Source organism: Corythoichthys intestinalis, chromosome 10 (assembly GCF_030265065.1).
Source record: "Corythoichthys intestinalis isolate RoL2023-P3 chromosome 10, ASM3026506v1, whole genome shotgun sequence".
Classification (NCBI taxonomy): Eukaryota; Metazoa; Chordata; class Actinopteri; order Syngnathiformes; family Syngnathidae; genus Corythoichthys; species Corythoichthys intestinalis.
The window spans coordinates 50,989,980-51,012,851 of NC_080404.1; the positions used below are offsets into that span (position 1 = coordinate 50,989,980).

At 38.3% G+C, this 22,872-nt stretch overlaps 1 protein-coding gene across 2 annotated transcripts in view; it reads right to left on the reverse strand.

The window, feature by feature from the left end:
* Positions 1-22,872, reverse strand: part of srbd1 (S1 RNA binding domain 1) — a 110,904-nt gene that overhangs the window by 84,469 nt on the left and 3,563 nt on the right. Inside the window, exons 2-8 of one of the 2 annotated variants that reach the window (XM_057847676.1) lie at positions 22,140-22,398; positions 21,857-22,072; positions 19,408-19,574; positions 18,580-18,697; positions 18,362-18,500; positions 15,071-15,167; positions 14,820-14,991 (exon numbers count right to left, since the gene is read on the reverse strand). In XM_057847676.1, the coding sequence (XP_057703659.1) occupies positions 14,820-14,991; positions 15,071-15,167; positions 18,362-18,500; positions 18,580-18,697; positions 19,408-19,574; positions 21,857-22,072; positions 22,140-22,398 (1,168 nt within the window). Of the gene's footprint in view, positions 1-14,819; positions 14,992-15,070; positions 15,168-18,361; positions 18,501-18,579; positions 18,698-19,407; positions 19,575-21,856; positions 22,073-22,139; positions 22,402-22,872 lie in introns of both variants that reach the window. The other variant, XM_057847675.1, reaches the window with a different exon arrangement.

A 22,872-nucleotide genomic window follows, 5' to 3' on the forward strand; every position in this document is an offset into this window, starting at 1 on the left:
GTGATTTTCATCAAATCGCACACCTCCCGACAGACGCCCAACATCTGCAAAAGCCCGAGAGGCTGGAGTAGTTAACTGAACATAACCTATGCTAAATTTGCTCAATCATTTAATAAAATGGTACATGCAAATTTAGTCACTCAAAACACTGTCAAGCTAGAATGACTGTCTGACTGCTTTGACCGACTATATGGGGGCTCCAACATAACATCTGTACCAAACTGTGTTTTACGACGTACAAGGCAATAATAACTCCCTTTCAGATTTAGATACCGGTAAATTCTTGTGTAAGATCACACAGGATTTATCCGTGTCATGGTTTTCAGACATGCAGAGATGTCCCGGGAATAACACGCGTTGGACACTTTCCGACTTGTCCCGTGTTGGCGGCTCGACGTTCTCTGTGCTGGGAGGGCGGCTGGCGCGATTTTATACTTCGGACATTGTCATTTTTGGTTGGCATCTGGAACAAAATAAACCTCACATTTCCAAAGATGGATGATGGAGTATCTCTTTCCAGGCTGCACGAGCCAGTAGCAATTTAATGTCGTTAGTTATTTCGTTTGTTATGCATTTCCACTAGTGCTGCAATGATTAATCGACTAACTCGTGTAATTCGATTAGAAAAAAAGATGTGAATTCAATTTTGCTGCTTCGAGTATTCGTTTAATTAAAGTGGCGTTGTAATGGCTGGTTTTGAAAGTGCTTGCATTTAGTTTTATTGATTTGGGTGGAGGATACACTGCCCTCTAGAAGCAAATGTGAATATGACATTACTCATTTCAGATGGCTGAATCCAGCTGTTAAGACCAACGTAAGCTAGTTTTTTTGTTTGAGCTAAAAAAAGTTTTTAATGCATTCGCAATTTAGCTTATAGGTATATTTAGCCATTTTTTGTGGGAATATGTGTTTGAACCATTTGTTAAGAGCATTGTAAGAACATTGTTCAACATAAAATATATAATATAAATGAATACTACATCACATTTGTAAAATATAAACACATACTAAAATAAATAATAGCCCATTTATTCATTCATTCATTCATTTTGAAATGAGCTAAAACACCTGTGATTGAATAATAATAATAATACACAGATCCTGCTTACACAATTACATTTATTAATTTCTGTGTGGCACTTTAACTTGAGAAAATCCACCAATTGAGCTTTTGAAAACCGTTCATAAGAAGAAAAAAAAGATTCATTGAGACATTTTATTTGTAAAATCCATGTTAAAATCTTTTTCATTGGGATTGCTTTTCTCTTTAGCACAGGACTTCTTTTTTTCCTCTTCTTTCTTTCAGAAAGAAAGCTGACCAATACGCGGGGTCTAAAAGGCAAATTGTTGTTGGATTATCTTTAAATACCCGCTACTTTTTGAGCAGAATTCTAGCTTTGTATAGGCTAATGTTCCTATTGTTGAAAGCACAAAAGTGTGTAATAAACAACGAGCGCATTTATATTTTGCATTTTGTTTTCTTACTGAACCGAACCGTGACCTCAAAACCGAGGTACGTACTGAACCGAGATTTTTGTGTACCGTTACACCCGTAGCATTTAAGCTAGCGGACTTTTGCTATGTACAGTGCCTTGTAAAAGTATTCGGCCCCCTTGAACCTTGCAACCTTTCGCCACATTTCAGGCTTCAAACATAAAGATATAAAATTTTAATTTTTTGTCAAGAATCAACAACAAGTGGGACACAATCGTCAAGTGGAACAAAATTTATTGGATAATTTAAACTTTTTTAACAAATAAAAAACTGAAAAGTGGGGCGTGCAATATTATTCGGCCCCCTTGCGTTAATACTTTGTAGCGCCACCTTTTGCTCCAATTACAGCTGCAAGTCGCTTGGGGTATGTTTCTATCAGTTTTGCACATCGAGAGACTGACATTCTTGCCCATACTTCCTTGCAAAACAGCTCGAGCTCAGTGAGGTTGGATGGAGAGTGTTTGTGAACAGCAGTCTTCAGCTCTTTCCACAGATTCTCGATTGGATTCAGGTCTGGACTTTGACTTGGCCATTCTAACACCTGGATACGTTTATTTTTGAACCATTCCATTGTAGATTTGGCTTTATGTTTTGGATCATTGTCCTGTTGGAAGATAAAATCTCCGTCCCAGTCTCAGGTCTTGTGCAGATACCAACAGGTTTTCTTCCAGAATGTTCCTGTATTTGGCTGCATCCATCTTCCCATCAATTTTAACCATCTTCCCTGTCCCTGCTGAAGAAAGGCAGGCCCAAACCATGATGCTGCCACCACCATGTTTGACAGTGGGGATGGTGTGTTCAGGGTGATGAGCTGTGTTGCTTTTACGCCAAACATATCGTTTTGCATTGTGGCCAAAAAGTTCAATTTTGGTTTCATCTGACCAGAGCATCTTCTTCCACATGTTTGGTGTGTCTCCCAGGTGGCTTGTGGCAAACTTTAAACGAGACTTTTTATGGATATCTTTGAGAAATGGCTTTCTTCTTGCCACTCTTCCATAAAGGCCAGATTTGTGCAGTGTACGACTGATTGTTGTCCTATGGACAGACTCTCCCACCTCAGCTGTAGATCTCTGCAGTTCATCCAGAGTGATCATGGGCCTCTTGGCTGCATCTCTGATCAGTTTTCTCCTTGTTTGAGAAGAAAGTTTGGAAGGACGGCCGGGTCTTGGAATGTTTGCAGTGGTCTGATGCTCCTTCCATTTCAATATGATGGCTTGCACAGTGCTCCTTGAGATGTTTAAAGCTTGGGAAATCTTTTTGTATCCAAATCCGGCTTTAAACTTCTCCACAACAGTATCTCGGACCTGCCTGGTGTGTTCCTTGGTTTTCATAATGCTCTCTGCACTTTAAACAGAACCCTGAGACTATCACAGAGCAGGTGCATTTATACGGAGACTTGATTACACACAGGTGGATTCTATTTATCATCATCGGTCATTTAGGACAACATTGGATCATTCAGAGATCCTCACTGAACTTCTGGAGTGAGTTTGCTGCACTGAAAGTAAAGGGGCCGAATAATATTGCACGCCCCACTTTTCAGTTTTTTATTTGTTAAAAAAGTTTAAATTATCCAATAAATGTTGTTCCACTTCACGATTGTGTCCCACTTGTTGTTGATTCTTGACAAAAAAATTAAATTTCATATCTTTATGTTTGAAGCCTGAAATGTGGCGAAAGGTTGCAAGATTCAAGGGGGCCGAATACTTTTGCAAGGCACTGTAAGTTAGCCAATTTTTCTTTTGTTGTAGATCTTTTTTTTTCTGTTTGAGGCTCAGGTATTTAATTTTTTATGTTCCTTATGCAATTACAGGATTATTCAAACTAACTAGTTATCGATTGACTACTAAAATAATCAAAAGCTGCTTCCTGTTCTATTATGGAAAACAATCCATGACCTGTCATACAGTATATAATTCAACAGTACTGAACTCAACCAAATACAACTAGACAAGGAAAAAAGCTGGTCCCATTGAGTCTTGTGTTTATTCGTAGGCTCCTTCATAAAAAAAATTCAAGACCTTCTTGCTCCAGCAAAGTTCAGCTTAGGTCTGCAGCTACCGATTATTTTAGTTGTCGATTAATCTAGCAACTAGTTAGTTCAAATAATCGAGTAATCAGATTAGGTACATTTAATGCGTTGCAGAATAAATATTGAGATTAAAATAAAGGCTTGCTAAAATTGGACTTTCAAAAGCATGAAATGCAATTACAAATAAAATCCCCGAGTGTTTCTTCAAACTATACAGAATTGCACTTTAATTTGAAAATAAATTAAAATACCTGAGCTTAACCTCAAACCGGTATAACAAATGTGGATCTAAGTACAACAAAAGAACAACTTAAATGCTATAAAATGCTAATGTGTTTTTACAATGCTCTTAACAAATCATTCAAACACATTCTCACAAAAAAAAAAAAAAAACGGCTAGATATACCTCTAAACTAAATTAAGAATGCATAATAAAACATTCACTCAAACAAAAACATACCTAATGTTGGTCTTAACAGGGAGCATCTGGATTAAATGAGTCATATCATATTCACTGTTGCCACTAGAGGGCAGTGTATCCACCCAAATCAACAAAACTAAATGCAAACACTTTCAAAACAAACCATGACAACGCCACTCTAGTTGAACGAATACTTAAAGCAGCACAATTTTATTCAAAGCTTTCTTTCTAATCGAATTACTCGAGTTAATCGATTAATAATTGCAGCTCTAGATCATTTTAAGGCCTGCTTCATTTGTTAAGTTCCTTGAACAACACATGCTGTCAACTGGCTTGGTGTAAATCAAACAATCAAAATTCATTTTATCTTTCCCAAAACAATTCACAAAATTTTCAAGTGTGAATCCCAAAATGCCTCGCAAAAAGCATGATCACACTCCCTAGCAGAGCATGCATGTTCCTCACTTTCTCCTCTGGTTGGGTCACTAGTTTGAGACAGCGGGTGATCCGAGAGAAAGCGTGATGAGAGACCGAGCGAGAAGTGTGCGTAAAGGCATCAAGTCGGGCCGAAAGTGACAGGTGGCGAGGTACTGGCCAGAGCTTGACGAGAGTAGACGGACAGACCACAGTCATCATCCATCCAGGAGCGGCAAAATAACCCTGCAGGGAGGGCAGCCGGCCAAACGCTGTCCTCTCGCTCTCTGTCTCCTTGTCTCGCTCCGGTTTTCATAAGAGGAATACTGTCATCAACACATCCAGCCACACCATCCATACACATACACACAAACACCCCCACACACATCCTGACCTGACTGACACAACTGGGACACTAGGCAGATTCCAAACTCTCATGCATTTAGCTTTTCAGGCATTTAACTCTATTTGAGGTTGATAAACTCCAAGCTTGTGCAGTAGTAACAGGTATAAGTTTAAATGGAGATAATGCATATATAAATGCAGATAATAAATGTAGAGAGCATCTTAAGGACTAGGATTTTGAACAAAAATATAATGGGATAAGCTAAAAGATTTCCATATCACTTAGCAAGGTAACAATATAAATGACTACCGTAATGCAACTGCAATGACTTGTAAAAACACTTCTTGAGAATTAATGTAAAAAGTAGAGGAGAGACATCTAAAAACTCAGACATCACAGTGGTATGAAAAAGTATCTGAACCTTTTGGAATTTCTCACATTACTGCATAAAATCACCATCAAATGTGATCTGATCTTTGTCAAAATCACACAGATGAAAAAACTGCTTTACCTAAAATCACCCAAACATTTATAGTTTTTCATATTTTAATGAGGATAGCATGCAAACAATGACAGAAGGGGGGGGGGGGGGTACGTAAGTAAACCCTCTGCCTAAGGAGACAAAGAGCAATTGAAACCAGTTTTTTACCAAACAATTTAAGTCAGGTGTGTGCCCAATCAATAATGAGTGGTTTAAAGTTGCCCTGCCCACTATAAAACACACACCTGGTTAGAAATGTCTTGATGAGAAACATTGTCTGATGTACATCATGGCTCACTCAAAAGAGCTGTCTGAAGACGTGCGATCAAGGATTGTAGATTTGTATAAAGCTGGGAAAGGATACAAAACCATCTCTAAAAGTCTGGATGTTCATCAATCGACAGTCAGAGAAGTTGTCTACAAATGGAGAGAGTTTGGCACTGCTGCTTTTCTCTTAAGCAGTGGCCATCCATCAAAGATGACGCTAAGAGTTCAGTGCAGAATACTCAGAGAGGTAAAAAAGAACCCTACAGTGTCTGCTAAAGACTTACAGAAATCACTGGCACAGTCTCTGTGCACGCATCAACTATATGTAACACTTTGGCCAAGAATGGTGTCCATCAGAGGACTCCACGGAAGAAGCCACTGTGGTCTAAAAAAAATAAATAAAAAATAAAAAAACATTTTCGTTTGTTTAATTTTCAGAAAAAGGCACTTGGACACTCAACAGAAGTTTGGGCAAAATATTTTGTGGACTGATGAAACCAAGGTTGAATTGTTTGGGAGTAACCCACAACGTCATGTGTGGAGAAAATGCACTTGGGAATATTCCATTAGGGTGCAAACAACAAAAGTCCTGCTTTTCTGTAAAATAAAATAAGACAAACTTGCTCAACCTGTCTATCAAAGAGGAGTGTTTAATTGATGAAGCAGCTCCATTTATCCCCAACCCTCTGCAGGCGAGCCCCTGACTGCTGCGCTTAGCTGCCGATTGATCGCAGAGCAAGTGGCATCGCAGCCTTCAAATCTGTCCTGGCGTACGCATAAGCGCGCCGGCTGGTAATAGCTATGAGCTAAACACGCGCTCTTCAGAAGGTCTTAAAATCAAACTTGATGGGATTAAGTCTCAGCTCAGCGTCTTGAATGTACGTCAAAAGAATTATGCGTCAAGACGCGGGGTGTGCGAGTTCTCAACAGATTGATATTGATTCAATTATCAATTTTTTTCAGTCAGTCTTCAAGCGGGAGTCGATTGTATTGAGTAAATCTACTGCAAATAATGATTATACAGTCGCAACTACAAATTACTAATACATTTGAGGGTAATGTGAATGAAGCATTTCTTAAATATTGCGAAAAAAAAGGAATTTGTGTTGTCAGTGTCGTTGATTGCGCTTCCTTATGTATTGATATTAAATTAATATTTAACATGTGAATATTCTGACAAGTCTTATGTTAAAACTTTAATATTAGATTAACTTCCATTTTCAGATTTTATCCCTACTATTGTATTTTGACCTACTTCTTACAATTTCAGGACAGTTTCCAATCTAAAGTAATATTTTTTTCCCTTTCTAAGATTACAATTACGGTATTATTCAAAATATTAAAACATGCTCCAACTTTTGAAACTAAATACTAATTCTAAAAACGGCATTTTAAAATAAAAAGTTTTTCTCTAAAAAATAGACACCACTTGGCGATGTCGTTTTTAAGTTGCAATAGGAGGGGGGGGGGGGGGGGGGATCGCACTAAGAGAATTTATTCATGCTAAATTATGACTTGTTTCTCAAGTTCCATAATTTTCATGTATTTTTCTTCTTATTTGGCAGTTTGCTGTATGTGGAACCCCAAGAAGTATCAAAATTATTAAATAAAAACAACATTTTGAAATAAATACAATTTTGATTTAAAAAAAAAAAAAAATGTAATATAGCCTTTGAATTCTAATACAGTATTATTATGAAGAAAATTTTGCAATATAAAAAAAAAAACCAATTTATTTTTTGTGAAAAATGCTTTTCATTTCATAATGCCTTTTTCCACAAGAGCCTTTCTAATAATAATGTTGTTTTTCAGCACAATTACATTTTACAAGATAAAAAGCGTTTTTCACCTAGTAATTTTTTACATAATGTGTTTTTCCACAATGGCTTTTTTTTTCTTCATAATATCGCTTTTCTTAGCGCAATGAATTGTCTACTGTCAAATACACAAGGCGGAGTCTGGTTAGCCGCGTTAGCATACATCACACTGATTCGCAACTTCTCTGAGTAACTCTAAAAATGACGCAACCAAATGCTAACGAGGCTAACCAGACGCTACGATCCAGCCAATCACTTAAACACTTGGTAGTTGTTCAGTTTTGGTCGATTTTAGCCACGGCGGTGGACAAAAGCGGTAGTGCGTTTCCCATGGGGACCAGCGCTGTGGTTCCCATGCTGACCAGCGCACAACCGCAAAGTGTCGTAAAATCATCAATCAATCAAAAATCAATCTCCCGGTCGCCTGCAGACGTATTAAACAACATTTCTGCTTCAAGCGGCTGTGAGAAGGATGAAAAGTAATAAGGTAATGAATCCAGTTGTTGCTTAACAATAGCAAATGACAGCTAGCAACTGTGTGGGTGGGAGGGATTGGGGGGGCACGCCAGTGGGTGAAAGCTGGGCCAATAATTATTCAGTATATCCTGGTAGCCTTCCTTTTTTTCCCCTCCTCAGACAAAACTTTTTGTCTCTTTTGTTGCTCTGCCATCTTTACAGAATTCGGGCGGAAGCATCCACATTGACTTCAGTCTTTATAATGCCTGGGGAAAGGGGTAAGTGACGTATGCCGTAAAGCAGTCAGCACATTTGTAGTTCTTGTTTTGTTCCTGCCACCTTCCTCAAAGTTAGTGTCGGTGAAAGCGATATAGACCTTTGTGAAAAAACAGATCTTTGTGAAAAACGGTTTTTATCTTTTAAAATCTCATTGTGCGGGGGAAAAAAAAAAAAAAAAAATCGACATTAAGAAATAGAAAGGCTATTGTGGAAAAAGGCATTATAAATAAAATACTTTGTGAAAAATGCTTTATTTCTTGTAAAATATTTTTCATAAAAATATTTGCTTATTTTAAAATTTAAGGGCCATATTACAAAATTTGTTATTTATCAAAATGGTATATATAGTTTTAAAATGTTATTTAATTTTGACCTTTTGGGGTTCCATAGCTGAAATGGATTGATGCAATTTCCGTTAATGTCAGTTATGAGTTCAGTCAAGGAACAGATTAAAAAATAAATAAATAAATAAAAATCAAACCTATATCCAATGACTTAAAACTTAGAAAATTTCATTATCCAATTGTGGAAATCTGTGCCAATTGTTTCAAGCTCATTTTTTTACACTGTATATGAACTAATACCTAGATACTGAGCTTTATTTTTTATTCAGAGCAACTCATATGCGTTGCTCTCAAAGTGTTTCCTCCTGCAACAGTGGAATACTTGCGACAGAACAGCCAAGTGTGCACTCTCCCTCTCCCGCACACACCCGCACCCCCTACCCCCACGTATCCTGTCTCCCACCTGCTGCCCCCCACCACCACACCCAACCGACTTAATGGCAAGAAAAGGTTCATTTTTGCCACAGTCCGACAGCTCGCAGGGTCACTGTGGATTAACGCTCTGTGACAAAAGCGAGTCATCAAATTAAGAGGGTGGGAGCGACGAGGAGCTGAAGGGGCAAAGTGACAAACACTCCTCCATCTGTGCTCTCTTCCTTCATTCATTCATTCTCTTCCTTCCTCCATTCCTCTCTCCGAATGCTCCGGGCAGCCAGAGATGTCAAAGCCGGAGAACGCCTGTCAGTCAGGCACTCCAATCCAATGGCATGTCGGCAGGGGACATGTCACATATGTTCAGAGGAGAGAATGAAGGGGACTTGCTGGATGTGTGTGTTATTTAAAAGACTGTAGGGCAGAGCCCGCTTGCCAGAGTGTTGGTGCGCCACAGAAACGGGTGACGGGAGCCATGGTGACACATGAGGCCCGGGACCAACTCTGAGTAACCCACCAGTCACTGGGGGGTGGCGGGGCACGAGGTTGGCGGGTGGAGTACAGGGGTGGGGTGATGGGGAATCTGAGAGGGGGGGTTACAAGTGGGGATAACAAGGCTAACAGTGACTGACGTGGCTTCGTGTTCATCAGCGGCACGCAAGGAACAAACAGATGGCATGTGTTGCTACGAGTGTATGTGACAAAAAGTCAAAACATGTTCTGTGCATCTATTCTAATCAGAGCTTGCATTGACACTTTTAATCACATTAAAAGCATATAAAACCAAAAATGAGCCTATTAATTACTGTACTTTAGTGCTGTAACGATTAACTCAAATAATTCAATTAGAAAAACAGCCTCGAATAAAATGTTGTTGCTTCGAGTATTTGTTTAATTAGAGCAGGGGTTCCCAACCTATTCCACTAAGGCACACTGTGGGTGCAGGATTTCATTCTTACCAAACAAGATGACAACACTTTTTCCCCAATCTGGTGTTTTACAAGTGCAATCAGTTGATTGCAGTCAGGTGTGGCTTGTTTTAGCAGAAGCCTCATTGGTTCAACTGTCTCTGCTGGATCGGCTGGAACAAAAACCAGGACCCACAGTGTGCCTTGAGGACTGGGTTGAAAACCCCTGAATTAGAGTACCCTTGTAATGGTGTGTTTTGAAAGTGTGTGCATTTAGCTTTATTAATTTTGGTGGATACACTGCCCTCTAGTGGCAACTGTGAATATGAAATAACTCATTTAACATGGCTGAAAGCAACTGCTTAATGTTAAGACCAACATAAGTTAAGTTTTGGTTTGAGCTAAGCCTGAACGATATATCGTTTAAACATCGCCATCGCGATGTGTGCGTGCGCGCTAGTCCCATCGCAAGGACGTGCGATAGTTTTTATTTTTTTTAATCCACATACGCCCTGCTTTCTGTTCTGCAGAGCCTCACACCCTCCCTCTCCCAGGTCTTTGAACCTTACAGTCACTGCAGCACTTGCTTATCAAAGTTAACGATGCTGGAATCTTTGACCTTGCCAAAGAAGCGGACATCATAGCGCAGCAGCTGTCAATCATCGTTTAACTTGTTAAACAGTTTCTGCATGGAAGCCGCTTTGGAATGAATGTGTGTGGAGACGTTTGAGACATATTAATTAAATGCCAGAAGTGATCATGAGGAGTTTGTAATTTCTACATGTCCACCAAGAGTCACAGCTAAGGTAGATAAACAGAAGTATTTAATAAAGCCAAGCATTTTTCTACCACAGTACTTTGTTCTTGCTCAAAAATGATTTGGTTGGACAGATATGTTTAAAACTGATCATAATTATAACATTTGAAGTGCTTAGAAACCATTTATTTTTTTAAATCATACTTTGGGGAAAAAGTGAAAAAAAACATGCCATATATGTATCTCTTTCCAGTGCTAAATCTGAATAAATACATTGAGCACACACACAAAACAATAAAAATTTGGGGGGCGGGTTCTGGTCCCCATTAACCGCGAAAAAACGAGGGATCACTGTACACTGGTCATTGTGAGTCATCCAAAGTCTTTCCAAACAGCCATTCAAGTCATCTAGAGAAAATTTCTTTAAAAAATATATATTTTTTTTAATATCGCAATATAATACCGCAAACCCCCCCAAAAAATCGCAGCAATAGTTTTTTCCAATATCGTTCAGGCCTAGTTTGTGCTAATATTTTTTTATGCATTCGTAATGTAGTTTATAGGTATGTTTAGCCGTTATTTTTTTCGTGTGGGAATATGTGTTTCAACGAATTGCTATTAGCATTGTAAACAAAACAAACGAAAAAAAAAAACAAAAACATCATTTTATAGCATTTAAGCTAGCGGACTTTTGCTATGCAAGTTAGCCAATTGTTCTTCTGTTGTACTTAGATCCTAATTTGTTTATTTTTTTATATCGTTTGAGGTTAATTTCAGGTATTCTAATTATTTATAAATAAAAGTGCAATTCTGCTGTTTGAAGAAACACGCTGGAATTGTATTTTGTATGCTCTACTGAAAGTGTAATTTTAAATGCAATCTTAGCAAGCCTTTGTTTTACATCTACTAAAATTTATTCCGCAATGCATTGAATGTTCCTAACTTGATTCTTCGAAGTAACTAGCTGATAGATTAATCAACTACTGAAATAATCCATAGTCCTACTGTATTTATTCAATAATAACAACAAAATGTGCTTTTAAATACAATTCTAACACACCTCTAAGTTCAAGAATGCAAATGTAAAAGTAAATGCATTTTTCCCAGAGTTAATACTTACATATGTATGTTAACGTGGTTACTTAATTCAATCATACATTAAAATCCTTTTAAATTAAAAATGTGACTTTTGGGATAATGACTGTTATGCGATTCGTCAACATTAATTATAGAGCTGAAACGATTACTCGAATATTTCGAGTAACTCGATTTTAAAAATTTCTCGAGAAATTTCTCCGCCTCGAGGAATAGTTTAATTTTGCACGGACTACTTTTAATTCAGCACAACGCGCTGACGTCACGTGCATACAGGAAGAAGACAGACGGGGCAGATATATTTGTTTTCAATATAGAGGTAAAAAGCAAAAGCAAAGGAAAAGGCACCAAGAAAAAGTAGAAAATGTCAAAAGTGTGAGAGCATTTCAAGCTGGACACCATGACAAACACTGTTTCATGTATTCCCTGTAAGACAGCACTTGCATAACACTACAGCACGTCTTCAATGCTGCAGCTCCACCGAAGGCACCCCCTTTACTCCGAGAGTGGAGGAGCGAAACTCGGGACAAGGTAAAATTAAGTTAACGTAGCGCTAATAAATAAGATTAAAGTTACTGTACTTTGCTAAAATAACGTTAGCCCTGCGGAAGGCTAGGTTTCGATTCATTATGACTACTGTCGATGCGTGGCTAACATGTCATTTCATACAGGCTTTATTTAATCTGTAAAAACAGTGCTGTAGGGCAGTGGTCTCCCACCCGGTCCTCAAAGGCCCGCTGTGGGTGCAGGATTTCATTCCAACCAGACAAATGACGACACTTTTTCACCAATCTAGTGTTTTACAAGTGCAATCAGTTGATTGCAGTCAGGTGCTGCTTGTTTTAGCAGAAACCTCATTGGTTCAACTATCTGTGCTTGATCGGCAGGAACAAAAGCTGCGACCCACAGTGGGCCTTTGAGGACTGGGTTGGAGACCACTGCTGTACAGTGATGAGGATGTAAAATAAAAACATACTAAACCTAACTGTCAATTTTAGCTCAGTAGTCATCTATGGATAAAAGACAAAGTAGCACTGGTCCCAAATGTGCTCAAATACAGCAGGTATCATACATTTATTTTGAACAATGCAAAAACTGAAAATTCTATCAGGACTTACAATTTAGACTAACTTAAAAAAAGCTTGTCACAAATAGAAATTCAATTGAAACACGTGGGAAAAACACCTATTTTTTAAGTGATGTGTGTAGTGCTGCAACGATTAATCAATTAACTCGAGTATTCGATTAGAAAAAAAAAAGATTTGAATTAAATTTTGCTGCTCCAAGTATTCGTTTAATTAAAGTGGCGTTGTAATGGTTTATTTTGAAAGTGTTTGCATTCAGTTTTATTGATTTGAGTGGATACACTGCCCTCTAGTCTGCCTGGCTGAATCCAGCTACTCCATGTTGAGACCAACAAAAGTTTTTGTTTGAGCTAATGTTTTTTTTAATGCATTCGTAATTTAGTTTATTGGTACAGTATATTTAGCCGTTTTTTTTGGGAGTATGTGTTTGAACCATTTGTCAAGAGCATTGTAAAAAAAAAAAAAAAAAAAAAAAGAAAAGAAAAAAGTTAGCATTTTACAGCATTTAAGCGAGCGGACTTTGCTATGTGAGTTAGCCACTTGTTCTTTTGTTGTCCCATGGATGCTTATTTTTTTATACCGTTTGAGGCTCAGCTCAGGTATTTTAATTTTTCATGTTCCTTATCCGATTACCGTAGTTTTCGCACTATAAGGTGCACCTGACTATAAGCCGCCACCCACCAAATTTGGCAAGAAAACTGCATTTGTTCATAGATAAGCCGCACCGGACTATAAGACGCAGCTGTCCTCACTGTTGTATTGGATATTCACACCAAAAGATATTAACTGGTAACATAAGCGGCTCGGACAATGAAAGAATGATACTATTTGACAGCGGCATCACATCACTGTCATAAGACCTAATAAACCACCATGAAGCTTTGAACCAATTGGCTGCAAAGCTTTATTGCTTCAAGAAGCTTCATTTGGCTATCCCTGCTCCCTTGCGAGAGACAGTAAACCCCTGCTGCCACCTGCTGTCAACACTGTTATTGTCCAACATGCCTCCTAGCATGCATTTCAGCACTTCAGATGTAAATAACAATTAAAATTTATGTTCTCTGGTAATTATTTCTTCAGTTACTGTTCCGCTTGTTTCATCAATTTTTAGTTATGGTATTTGGTAACACTTTATTTGACAGTGGCGCCATAAGACTATCATTAGACAATCATAACTATGACATAACACTATCATGAGCATTAATGCATGCTTATAACAGATGTCATTTAGTGTTATCTGGCAAATTATCTCACTTTAGAATGGATGTTAAAGGTCCAAGCTGGAAATAATGGAGTTAGTGACATAATTTGCCGGATGACACCTACTGACATTAGCATTCAGTAATGCCCACGGTAGTGTCGTATTTATGACGGTCTTATGACAGTCTTATGACAAATGAAGTGTTACCTATTAACCCAAATAAATCAACAAATAAGCCGCACTGGACTATAAGCCGCAGGATTCAAAATGAGGTAAAAAAGTAGTGGCTTATAGTCCGAAAATTACGGTACTCGATTATTCGACAAAGTAGTTCATCGATTAATCGACTACTAAAATAATCGATAGCTGCAGCCCTAGATGTGTGTCATCAAGTGTAATGACATTTTTGGTGAGAAATATTTTGAGTGAAAGCAGTGATATTTTGGTTTTCTAGTCACATCTGAGATGCAATTGTTGGCTGGTTTCAACAATGGTCATCTACAATAAAGACATTGTCTATAAATGGTTTAATATTGGTGAAATGTTTCAATAGAATACTAGATTACTAAAATATTCAATAGCTGCAGCCCTAATTAATTACAAAGTAACCAATTTTTATTTTTAATTGAGTCCACTTAATATTTTACATAGAATGTGACATATTGCAATTTTAAGTATGACTGCAGCAGTATTCCTTACTTTAAGTGAAATAATCTAATGTTTATTATCAAAGCAATTGCTTGCACTAGTCATGATGATGTAATTTGTTGTATTTGTAAATATTACATCTTCATCATCATGTTCATTCGAAATTGTTGGAAAGGTTTACTTTTGGAATTTTACAGCCGAAAACATTTTGAGTAACTGTCGACTAAACCTAGACGAAATTTGTATGGGATTTCATCGACTAAAACTAGACAAAAACATTTTGAAATGACTAAAATCTGACTAAGACTAAAAAGTATTTTCATCCAAAAGACTGAGACTAAGACAAAAAGGTAAGGGGCTGCCAAAAACAACACTGCCTACAAGCAAGGAAGGTGTCTATACCTGATGAGGCTGGACACGCCCAACGCCGTTGGTGAAGTTGAAATAAAGGTGAAACTTGTCAAGATCCTGCTTTTTGTTTTTCTTGTCATTTGCCTGCGACTTCTCCTGTTCTTTCTCCTTGAGTGCAGTCTTAGTCACAGATGAGTGCAGGGTCACATTGTCATTCTCGCATCTACAGTAGGGGTGCGATATTTAAAAAAAGAGGAAAGAAGAAGGAGCTAACGTGATTGTGTGTGTGAATGCGCTCTCACAATGTTTTTACATAGGCGAGTGTCTCAGGGTCTTTGGCGATCGTGTAGGCCAGAATATGGAGCACGCCGGTTGACACCTCTTCCACAGATGAGAGACCTGACACACATCAAAATTTGAATTAAAATGAAAAGGAGGAACGGCCTCTTACAATCAAACATGGATGCCATGCTGCCCTTCTCAGTCTTGATGGATTGGGCGCCAGTGTGTTTTAAACATCAATAACTTTTTAAAACGATAAATCGATTTGTGGCATGAGCATATCGATAACCTTTTGGGATGCAAACTATCACAATTTATCACCATTTCGATATTTTGTCGCACCCTTAATTATTCATTGACAGAAGGTATAATTAACAAGTGGATCCATTTTTATTTAAGTCTGATTGGGCTCATTCGAATTCACCAGTAAGATTTTGTCAAAGTACGACCCAAAATGGCTGCCAGGCATTGACACTTTTCCTACTTAATGTTATGATTAGGCATGTGCCAGTTACCGGTTTCAAGGTTTACCGTGGTATGAAAAAATCCCGGTTTCAAAACCACTACAATTGTCTATCATACTGTAATTCGGTATTAGACATTTTTTTATGTCCCAGAAATGCAGCGAAAAATCCGTGGCTTGGAGCGTCAGCGTTCACCCCTCCCCATCCAGTTGTTGCTCTGTCCTGTGTCTGTACACACACACTTGAGCTTCCCCCCCCCAAACAGACAAAGTCCCTAGTATGGGAGTACTTCGGCTAGCGAGAAGAAACAGACGGCCGCGGCTCATAAAAAGAAAGACAGCAGGACCTCAAGCATGATTTCGCATTTACGTGACCATCATCCATCACTTTACACAAATTTAATGTAATTAAACGCTGTCATGTGTCAACTTTTCCCACTAGCTACGAGAGTTCACTCCAGCGTACAGTGGGGCAAATAAATATTAAATCAAACACCAATTGTGCAAGTTCTCCTACTTGAAAAGATTACAGAGGTCTGTAATTGTCAACATGGGTAAACCTAAACCATGAGAGACAGAATGTGGGAAAAAAAAAAAAAAAAAAAAAAAGAAAATCACAATGTTTGATTTTTAAAGAATTTATTTCCAAATTAGAGTGGAAAATAAGTATTTGGTCACCTACAAACAAGCAAGATTTCTGGCTGTCAAAGAGGTCTAACTTCTTCGAACAAGGTCTAACGAGGCTCCACTCGTTACCTGTATTAATGGCACCTGGTTTAACTCATTATCGTTATAAAAGACCTGTCCACAATCTCAGTCAGTCACACTCCAAACTTCACTATGGCCAAGACCAAAGAGCTGTCGAAGGACACCAGAGACAAAATTGTAGACCTGCACCAGGCTGGGAAGACTGAATCTGCAATAGATAAAACACTTGGTGTAAAGAAATCAACTGTGGGAGCAATTACTAGAAAATGGAAGACATACAAGACCACTGATAATCTCCCTCGATCTCGGGAGGGGCCATGGAAGATTTCACCCCGTGGCGTCAAAATGATAACAAGAACGGTGAGCAAAAATCCCAGAACCACACAGGGGGACTTAATGAATTACCTACAGAGAGCTGGGACCACAGTAACAAAGGTATATATAAGTATACTAAGTATATATAAGTATATATAAGTAAAATAAGTAACACAATGCACTCAAATCCTGCACTGCCAGACGTGTCCCCCTGCTGAAGAAAGTACACGTCCAGGCCCGTCTGCGGTCCGCTAGAGAGCATTTGGATGATCCAGAAGAGGACTGAGAGAATGTGTTATGGTCAGATGAAACCAAAATAGAACTTTTTGCTAGAAACACAGGTTCTCGTGTTTGGAGGAGAAAGAATACTGAATTGCATCCAAAGAACACCATACCCAATGTGAAGCATTGGGGTGGAAACATCATGTTTTGGGGCTGTTGTTCTGCAAAAGGACCAGGACGACTGATCTGTGTAAAGGAAAGAATGAATGGGGCCATGTATCGAGAGATTTTGAGTGAAAATCTCCTTCCATCAGCAAGGGCATTGAAGATAAGACGTGGCTGGATCTTTGAGCATGACAATGATCCCAGGGCAACAAAGGAGTGGCTTTGTAAGAAGCATTTCAAGGTCCTGGACTGGCCTAGCCAGTCTCCAGATCTTAACCCTATAGAAAAATCTGTGGAGGGAGTTGAAAGCCCGTGTTGCCCAACAACAGCCCCAAAACATCACTGCTCTAGAGGAGATCTGCATGGAGGAATGGGCCAAAATACCAGCAACTGTGTGTGAAAAGCTTGTGAAGAGTTACAGAAAACGTTTGGCTGCCGTTATTGCCAACAAAGCATACATAACAAAGTACTGAGATGAACTTTTGGTATTGACCAAATACGTATTTTCCACCATGATTTGCAAATAAATTCTTTGAAAATCAAACAATGTGATTTTCTGGTTTTTTTTTCCACATTCTGTCTCTCATGGTTGAGGTTCACCCATGTTGACAATTATAGGCCTCTCCAATATTTTCAAGTGGGAGAACTTGCAACATTAGTGGTTGACTAAATACTTATTTGCCCCACTGTATTTATTCTGTCAAGCGATGTTAAAAATATACTATACCGAAAGCTTGATAACAAGGCAGATAACATGGCTAGCTAGCATGTCAAGACGGCTGACTAGTTTCCTTTCTACAATTGGCCTACTTTTGCTGTCTTCCGCAATTGTACACATCTGTTCAAAACAACATTTTCATCTGGCGACTTTCTATGTTAAGAGAGTGTAGGTGTGTGCGTCAAATGTGTAAATTATGATACAAGTTATTCACAAGCGCTCTGTTTCTTTCTCTCGCTCTCCATTAATATTCAACTAATCAATATTAATAGTAGTAGTGGTATGTGTTTTACGCAAAATATTTCAGTTATTTATTTTTACATTATATTCATGTTGATGTTCCAATTTTCAAATGTTGTGAAAAATAAAAAAAAATCCTATTCAATGGAAAATGTGTTTATTTTAACCCATACATCTCAAAATAACACATTAGCGCTATAATTGCACTACCGTGATGCTGTGAAACTGCGGTATTTTTGCTTAAGGTTATCATAACGTCAAACTCTCATAACTGCAGACTCCTAGTTACGATAGACATCACCACCAGGTTTCATGTCAATCAGTGAAACTGTGTCGAAGGGAGGCTATTGAGTTACCTTTAGTTTGTCTTCGAGATCCGTAACACACGTTTTTTTTCCATAGATACATACACTTCGCCAAAATCTGAGCAAAATTCTAACCTTAACAAAAGTTGTGTGCATACAGATGTGTGTGTCATACCCTCTGTTTCAGGTTTAACCCATTTCCTTAAATCCAGTGTGTGTGGCGCCTCAATCAGGGCAGTGGCAGCTGCCTCAAGGCCCAGCGCTTTGGCCTTGCGCACTTTGGTCACCTTACATCCTTTCTTGTAAGGAGTGTACTGTAAAAATAACATCCATATGAAAACGTGCTCGGTTTTATGGTCAATTTAATTCCAGATAAACTACGTATTTTCTGACCACATGATCCAGTTCATCAGCAGTCCGGCAGCTCTTCAGGCTTTTTTCAAGCTCAGCAGTCAAAACGCCATCTTTCTTCAGAGTGTTTACCACAGACTGGGTCTTCTTTACCAAAGCACTACGCAAAGATACAAATTAGTAATTATAATAGTTTAACAAAGTATACATTTAGTTCTCAATTTAAATTTTATATTTTGCAGGGGAGAAATGGTTTACGATCTTTAACTGGCCTTTTGCGGTATTTGAAAAGCGCTCTAGAAATAAAATGTATTATTGTTATTAGTATTATTATTAATAATAATTCAGTTTTCAATTTTGCCTTAATTCTAAATGGAGTTATTCTTCAATACTTGAATTTACCGAAAAGTATCCATTCGTATCAATGCTGATTTTTAAATTTTTCAATAACTTTTATATTGTTGTAGTGACATGCATATCAAGACGACTTGATACGTGGACATAAGGGAATATTGCTGCTGTGACCCCTGAAACGATACATTTACAGCCAACGCTACCAAATGGTTAGATGGCGCCACCTACTGTCAAAGACAATATATGCAGCCTAGAAAGAAAATCCATCATTACTTTCGTCAAGACGTCTAGAAAAAAGGCAGTTAATATAATAAAAACATTTACATATTTAAAAACACATATAAAAGATAAACTATTTAGCAGCAAATGAAATCTAACATTGAAATGTTGATGCTTCCACCGCCATTAGATGTCTTTAGACAAGGTTGAAAATAGTTTTTCCTGAAGAAATTCTACAAATTTCTGAATTAGGAATGTGAATACTAAGCCTCTTAAGAACTTGTTTACACCCCTCACCATAGCTCTTCGTACACCAACTGGACATCGCGTACGGCGTCGGCGTCCATATGATTGATCATCTCCTTGCGGTAGCGCACCATGAAGGGCACTGTGTTCTCCTCGCGTAGCAACTTGACAACGTTGGCACATACCCAGCGCTCCACGCACGTCTGGATGGACAGCACCTGAGCAGACACACGTGCTTTTCACAATGTAGTGATGTACACCAAAATTCTAGTATCAGCATTAACAGGGAAATTGAGTTTTAACAGAAAAAAAAATATCGCAAAACCCTATAGTCACGGTGGCAAAAGGCAGACATAGGTATGTGTTGTATTTGGCAGCCCTTTTAATTTTCGTCGAAAATACTTATTTAATCATATTTTAGCCATTTCAAAATGTGCTCGTCTTCGTCTTGTTTTAGTCTACGAAACCTCAGAAGAATTTCGCCTCGTTTAAATCGACAATGACTTAAAATGTGTTCGCCTGTTAACTTCGAAAGTTTTAGTACATGAATAAATAAATGTTTTCCAAAAATTTCAAATGAAGATTGACAGACGAACAAATGATTCTAGAGTGTACAAGGACATCACCATCTTCGTGATCATAATACACACTCAGCAGGAAAACAGTACATTATTTTATAAGATTCAAGGGGGCCGAATACTTTTGCAAGGCACTGTAGGAAACACTAGATGTGGGAATCTTGGGGCACATCACAATTCGATTACGATTCAGAGGCTACGATTCGATTATTGATGCAGAACCCCACCCCCACACGCACCCCCTCAGCTATTAGCTGCTTTAAATGTTTCGTACATTAGTTACAAAAATAGTACAAAAATCCTCTAAGGCTTAGATAAACTACCATTTCAGCCTCAAGTTAACAGTTCAAAACAGTAAATAAACTACTCAAGTGCCCATTCTGTATCAGCAACTTTAAACTACCTTCAATTAATTTAATGTTGGGAATCAACCGTTGAAGTTGTTAAAATTGCTCCCAGTATCCCATAACTTCCCTTCTGTCTACTTTCGACAAGTTTTAAAACCGTTTCATAATTCAAAGATAGATTCAAGTCAACATTTTGCTGATTTAGGAGGATTTTAGATAAAAAGTTCATTATGTTCGCTTAGAAGGTTCGCCACAACAGAGCCTTCCTGAGAAGTCTAATGCCTTAAGATGGCAGTTGTTTACTAACGCCGGCGAGTCTCATTTTGCATCTAGTTTTCTATACATGTGCTAAAGCCGTCGAGTCTGTCATCTCGCATCTAGTTCTACATACCGTATTGGCCCGAATATAAGACTGTGTTTTTTGCATTGAAATAAGAGTGAAAAAGAGGGGGTCGTCTTATATTCGCGGTATAGACATTATACCCATTCACGACGCTAGATGGCGCCAGATATCATTGAAGCAATGTTCTGTCATGACAAGATCTCAGCTTCTCTCAAGTTTTAACCAATTTGCAATTTCTTATTGCAATGTTTTTCCTTATTCAGATTTGTTTCAAGACGACAGTTACAGTTAGACTTCACTTTGATAGTTAATGCAGTTATTGCAAATTTGTTGTTTTATCACAATAGATTGGTTTATTTACATTTCAAAAACCAGAAGCCATTCATTTACAAATGTGATTGCACTTTAGTTTACATATTTAAATGTTCAGATATTAAGATTTGAATGAGGCAAAATAACATGCTTTTTTTCTCAAATATATTGTTATAATCATTTGTTTCGGATGTACTGTAATTATTTTGTGTATAAAAATTAATTTGGTGTTCAAAAAGTCCTTTTTCAAACATGACTCTTGAAAAAGAGGGGGTCGTCTTATAATCTGGGCCGTCTTATATTCGGGCCAATACGGTACTTGATATCTAGCGTAGCATTATGTGGGCATAGTTTGTAGTAATGTGGGCGACATTTGTAGCAACTGGGCGTTGTCTGTAGCGGCTGTTGGTGTTTTTTTTTTTTTATCTAGCGGCATGAGTTGTGGATGTTTACACTCTGTCTGTTCCTCATTGCGTCCCGAAGAGCGCACTGACTGTGTTTTAGTTCTGCTTTACTTAGCATATTTAAATAATCGGAATACGGACGTTTGCGAATCGTTCTTGAATCTTCAGCGGCCGAATGGCAAATAATCGAAGAATCGGAAATTTCACACACCTTTAGCAAACACCTAGACCAAACACTGCTACGATGCGTGCTAACCACACATACGATTAGAAAACTTTACATATTATGAACTAATGACGAAAACTATGGTGAATTTTCATCTTGTTCTTGTCTCGTCAGATGAAAACTGGCATCCGTCTCGTTATGTTTTAGTCTCCCAAGACACGTTTTTAGCTCGTCGTCATCACGTCATCGTCATGAAAAAATTTTTGTTCATTGACGAAATATTTTCGTTATCGTTAACATTGACAAAAACAACACTGCATAGGTTCACCAAAACATATGTGGTGATGTACCTCGATCAGGTCCCAGTTCATATCATGTTCCCCTTTCATAGACGCTTGTGACTGTTTTGATGGGACAGATGACTGTAAGCCTGTCTTCTGCTTCTTCAACACAGGTTCATCGAAGGTGTAGTCATCCTCTTCTTCTTCTTTCTTTGCAGTCAAATTGGCACATGATGGGCCTCCCACGGCGCATGCATCTGATTTTGCAATGGTGAATGAAATCCTCTGCAGTAGAAAAGTTGAGTTACCAAGAGCCATTTAGCAAAACAATCCGTTGAAACTTTGATCATACCTCCTGTTTTGTTTTGAAGCTTGGTTCACCTTCAATTGAGTCTGTTTTGACATTTCCAGTCTGAACATTTACTTGGTTTTCAAGTTTCTCCTGTTTTAGCCAAGATTTAGTTTTTTTTGTGGTCGTCTTGGGACTCTTGTTTTTCGGCACTCTGGCTTTTGAGGGTCCCTTGGTGGATCTCTTCTTCTCTGTAGCTGAGGCACTGGGGACTGGGGCCTTTGGCTGAGGTGGTTTCCATTCTTCCTCATTGTCACCATGACTACTGTGGGCAGTGATATACATACAATATTTTGCAGTCTGATAATAAACATTTGACATTAAGTTGAAGATGTGTGAATAACTTGTACTAATTTGGAAAATACTTAGTGTTTAGTGGTAAATGAGCTTACACTTGTATTAGAGATGTCCCGATCACATGATTGGAAATCGGACTAATCGCGCCATTTTTCAGAGGATCGGAATCGGGTGAAAAGGTTGTTAATTAAAAAATATATTTATGTTTTTCAGCTTCATGCTCGCACAGTGCCACAGTCTCTCATCCTCCGTCCTCCTAAGCAGTGCAGCCAAGCTGGCCAGCTGGTTTGGTACTTAAAGTTACCAATGATTGACAGGTTTGTCACTTTGATCTTGCCAGAGAAGCTTGCTAGCTCTACGATCAAAGGCCCATATGTGTCAGTCATCGTTTAGCTTGTTAAACACTGGGGCTGCAGCTATCGATTATTTTAGTAGTCGA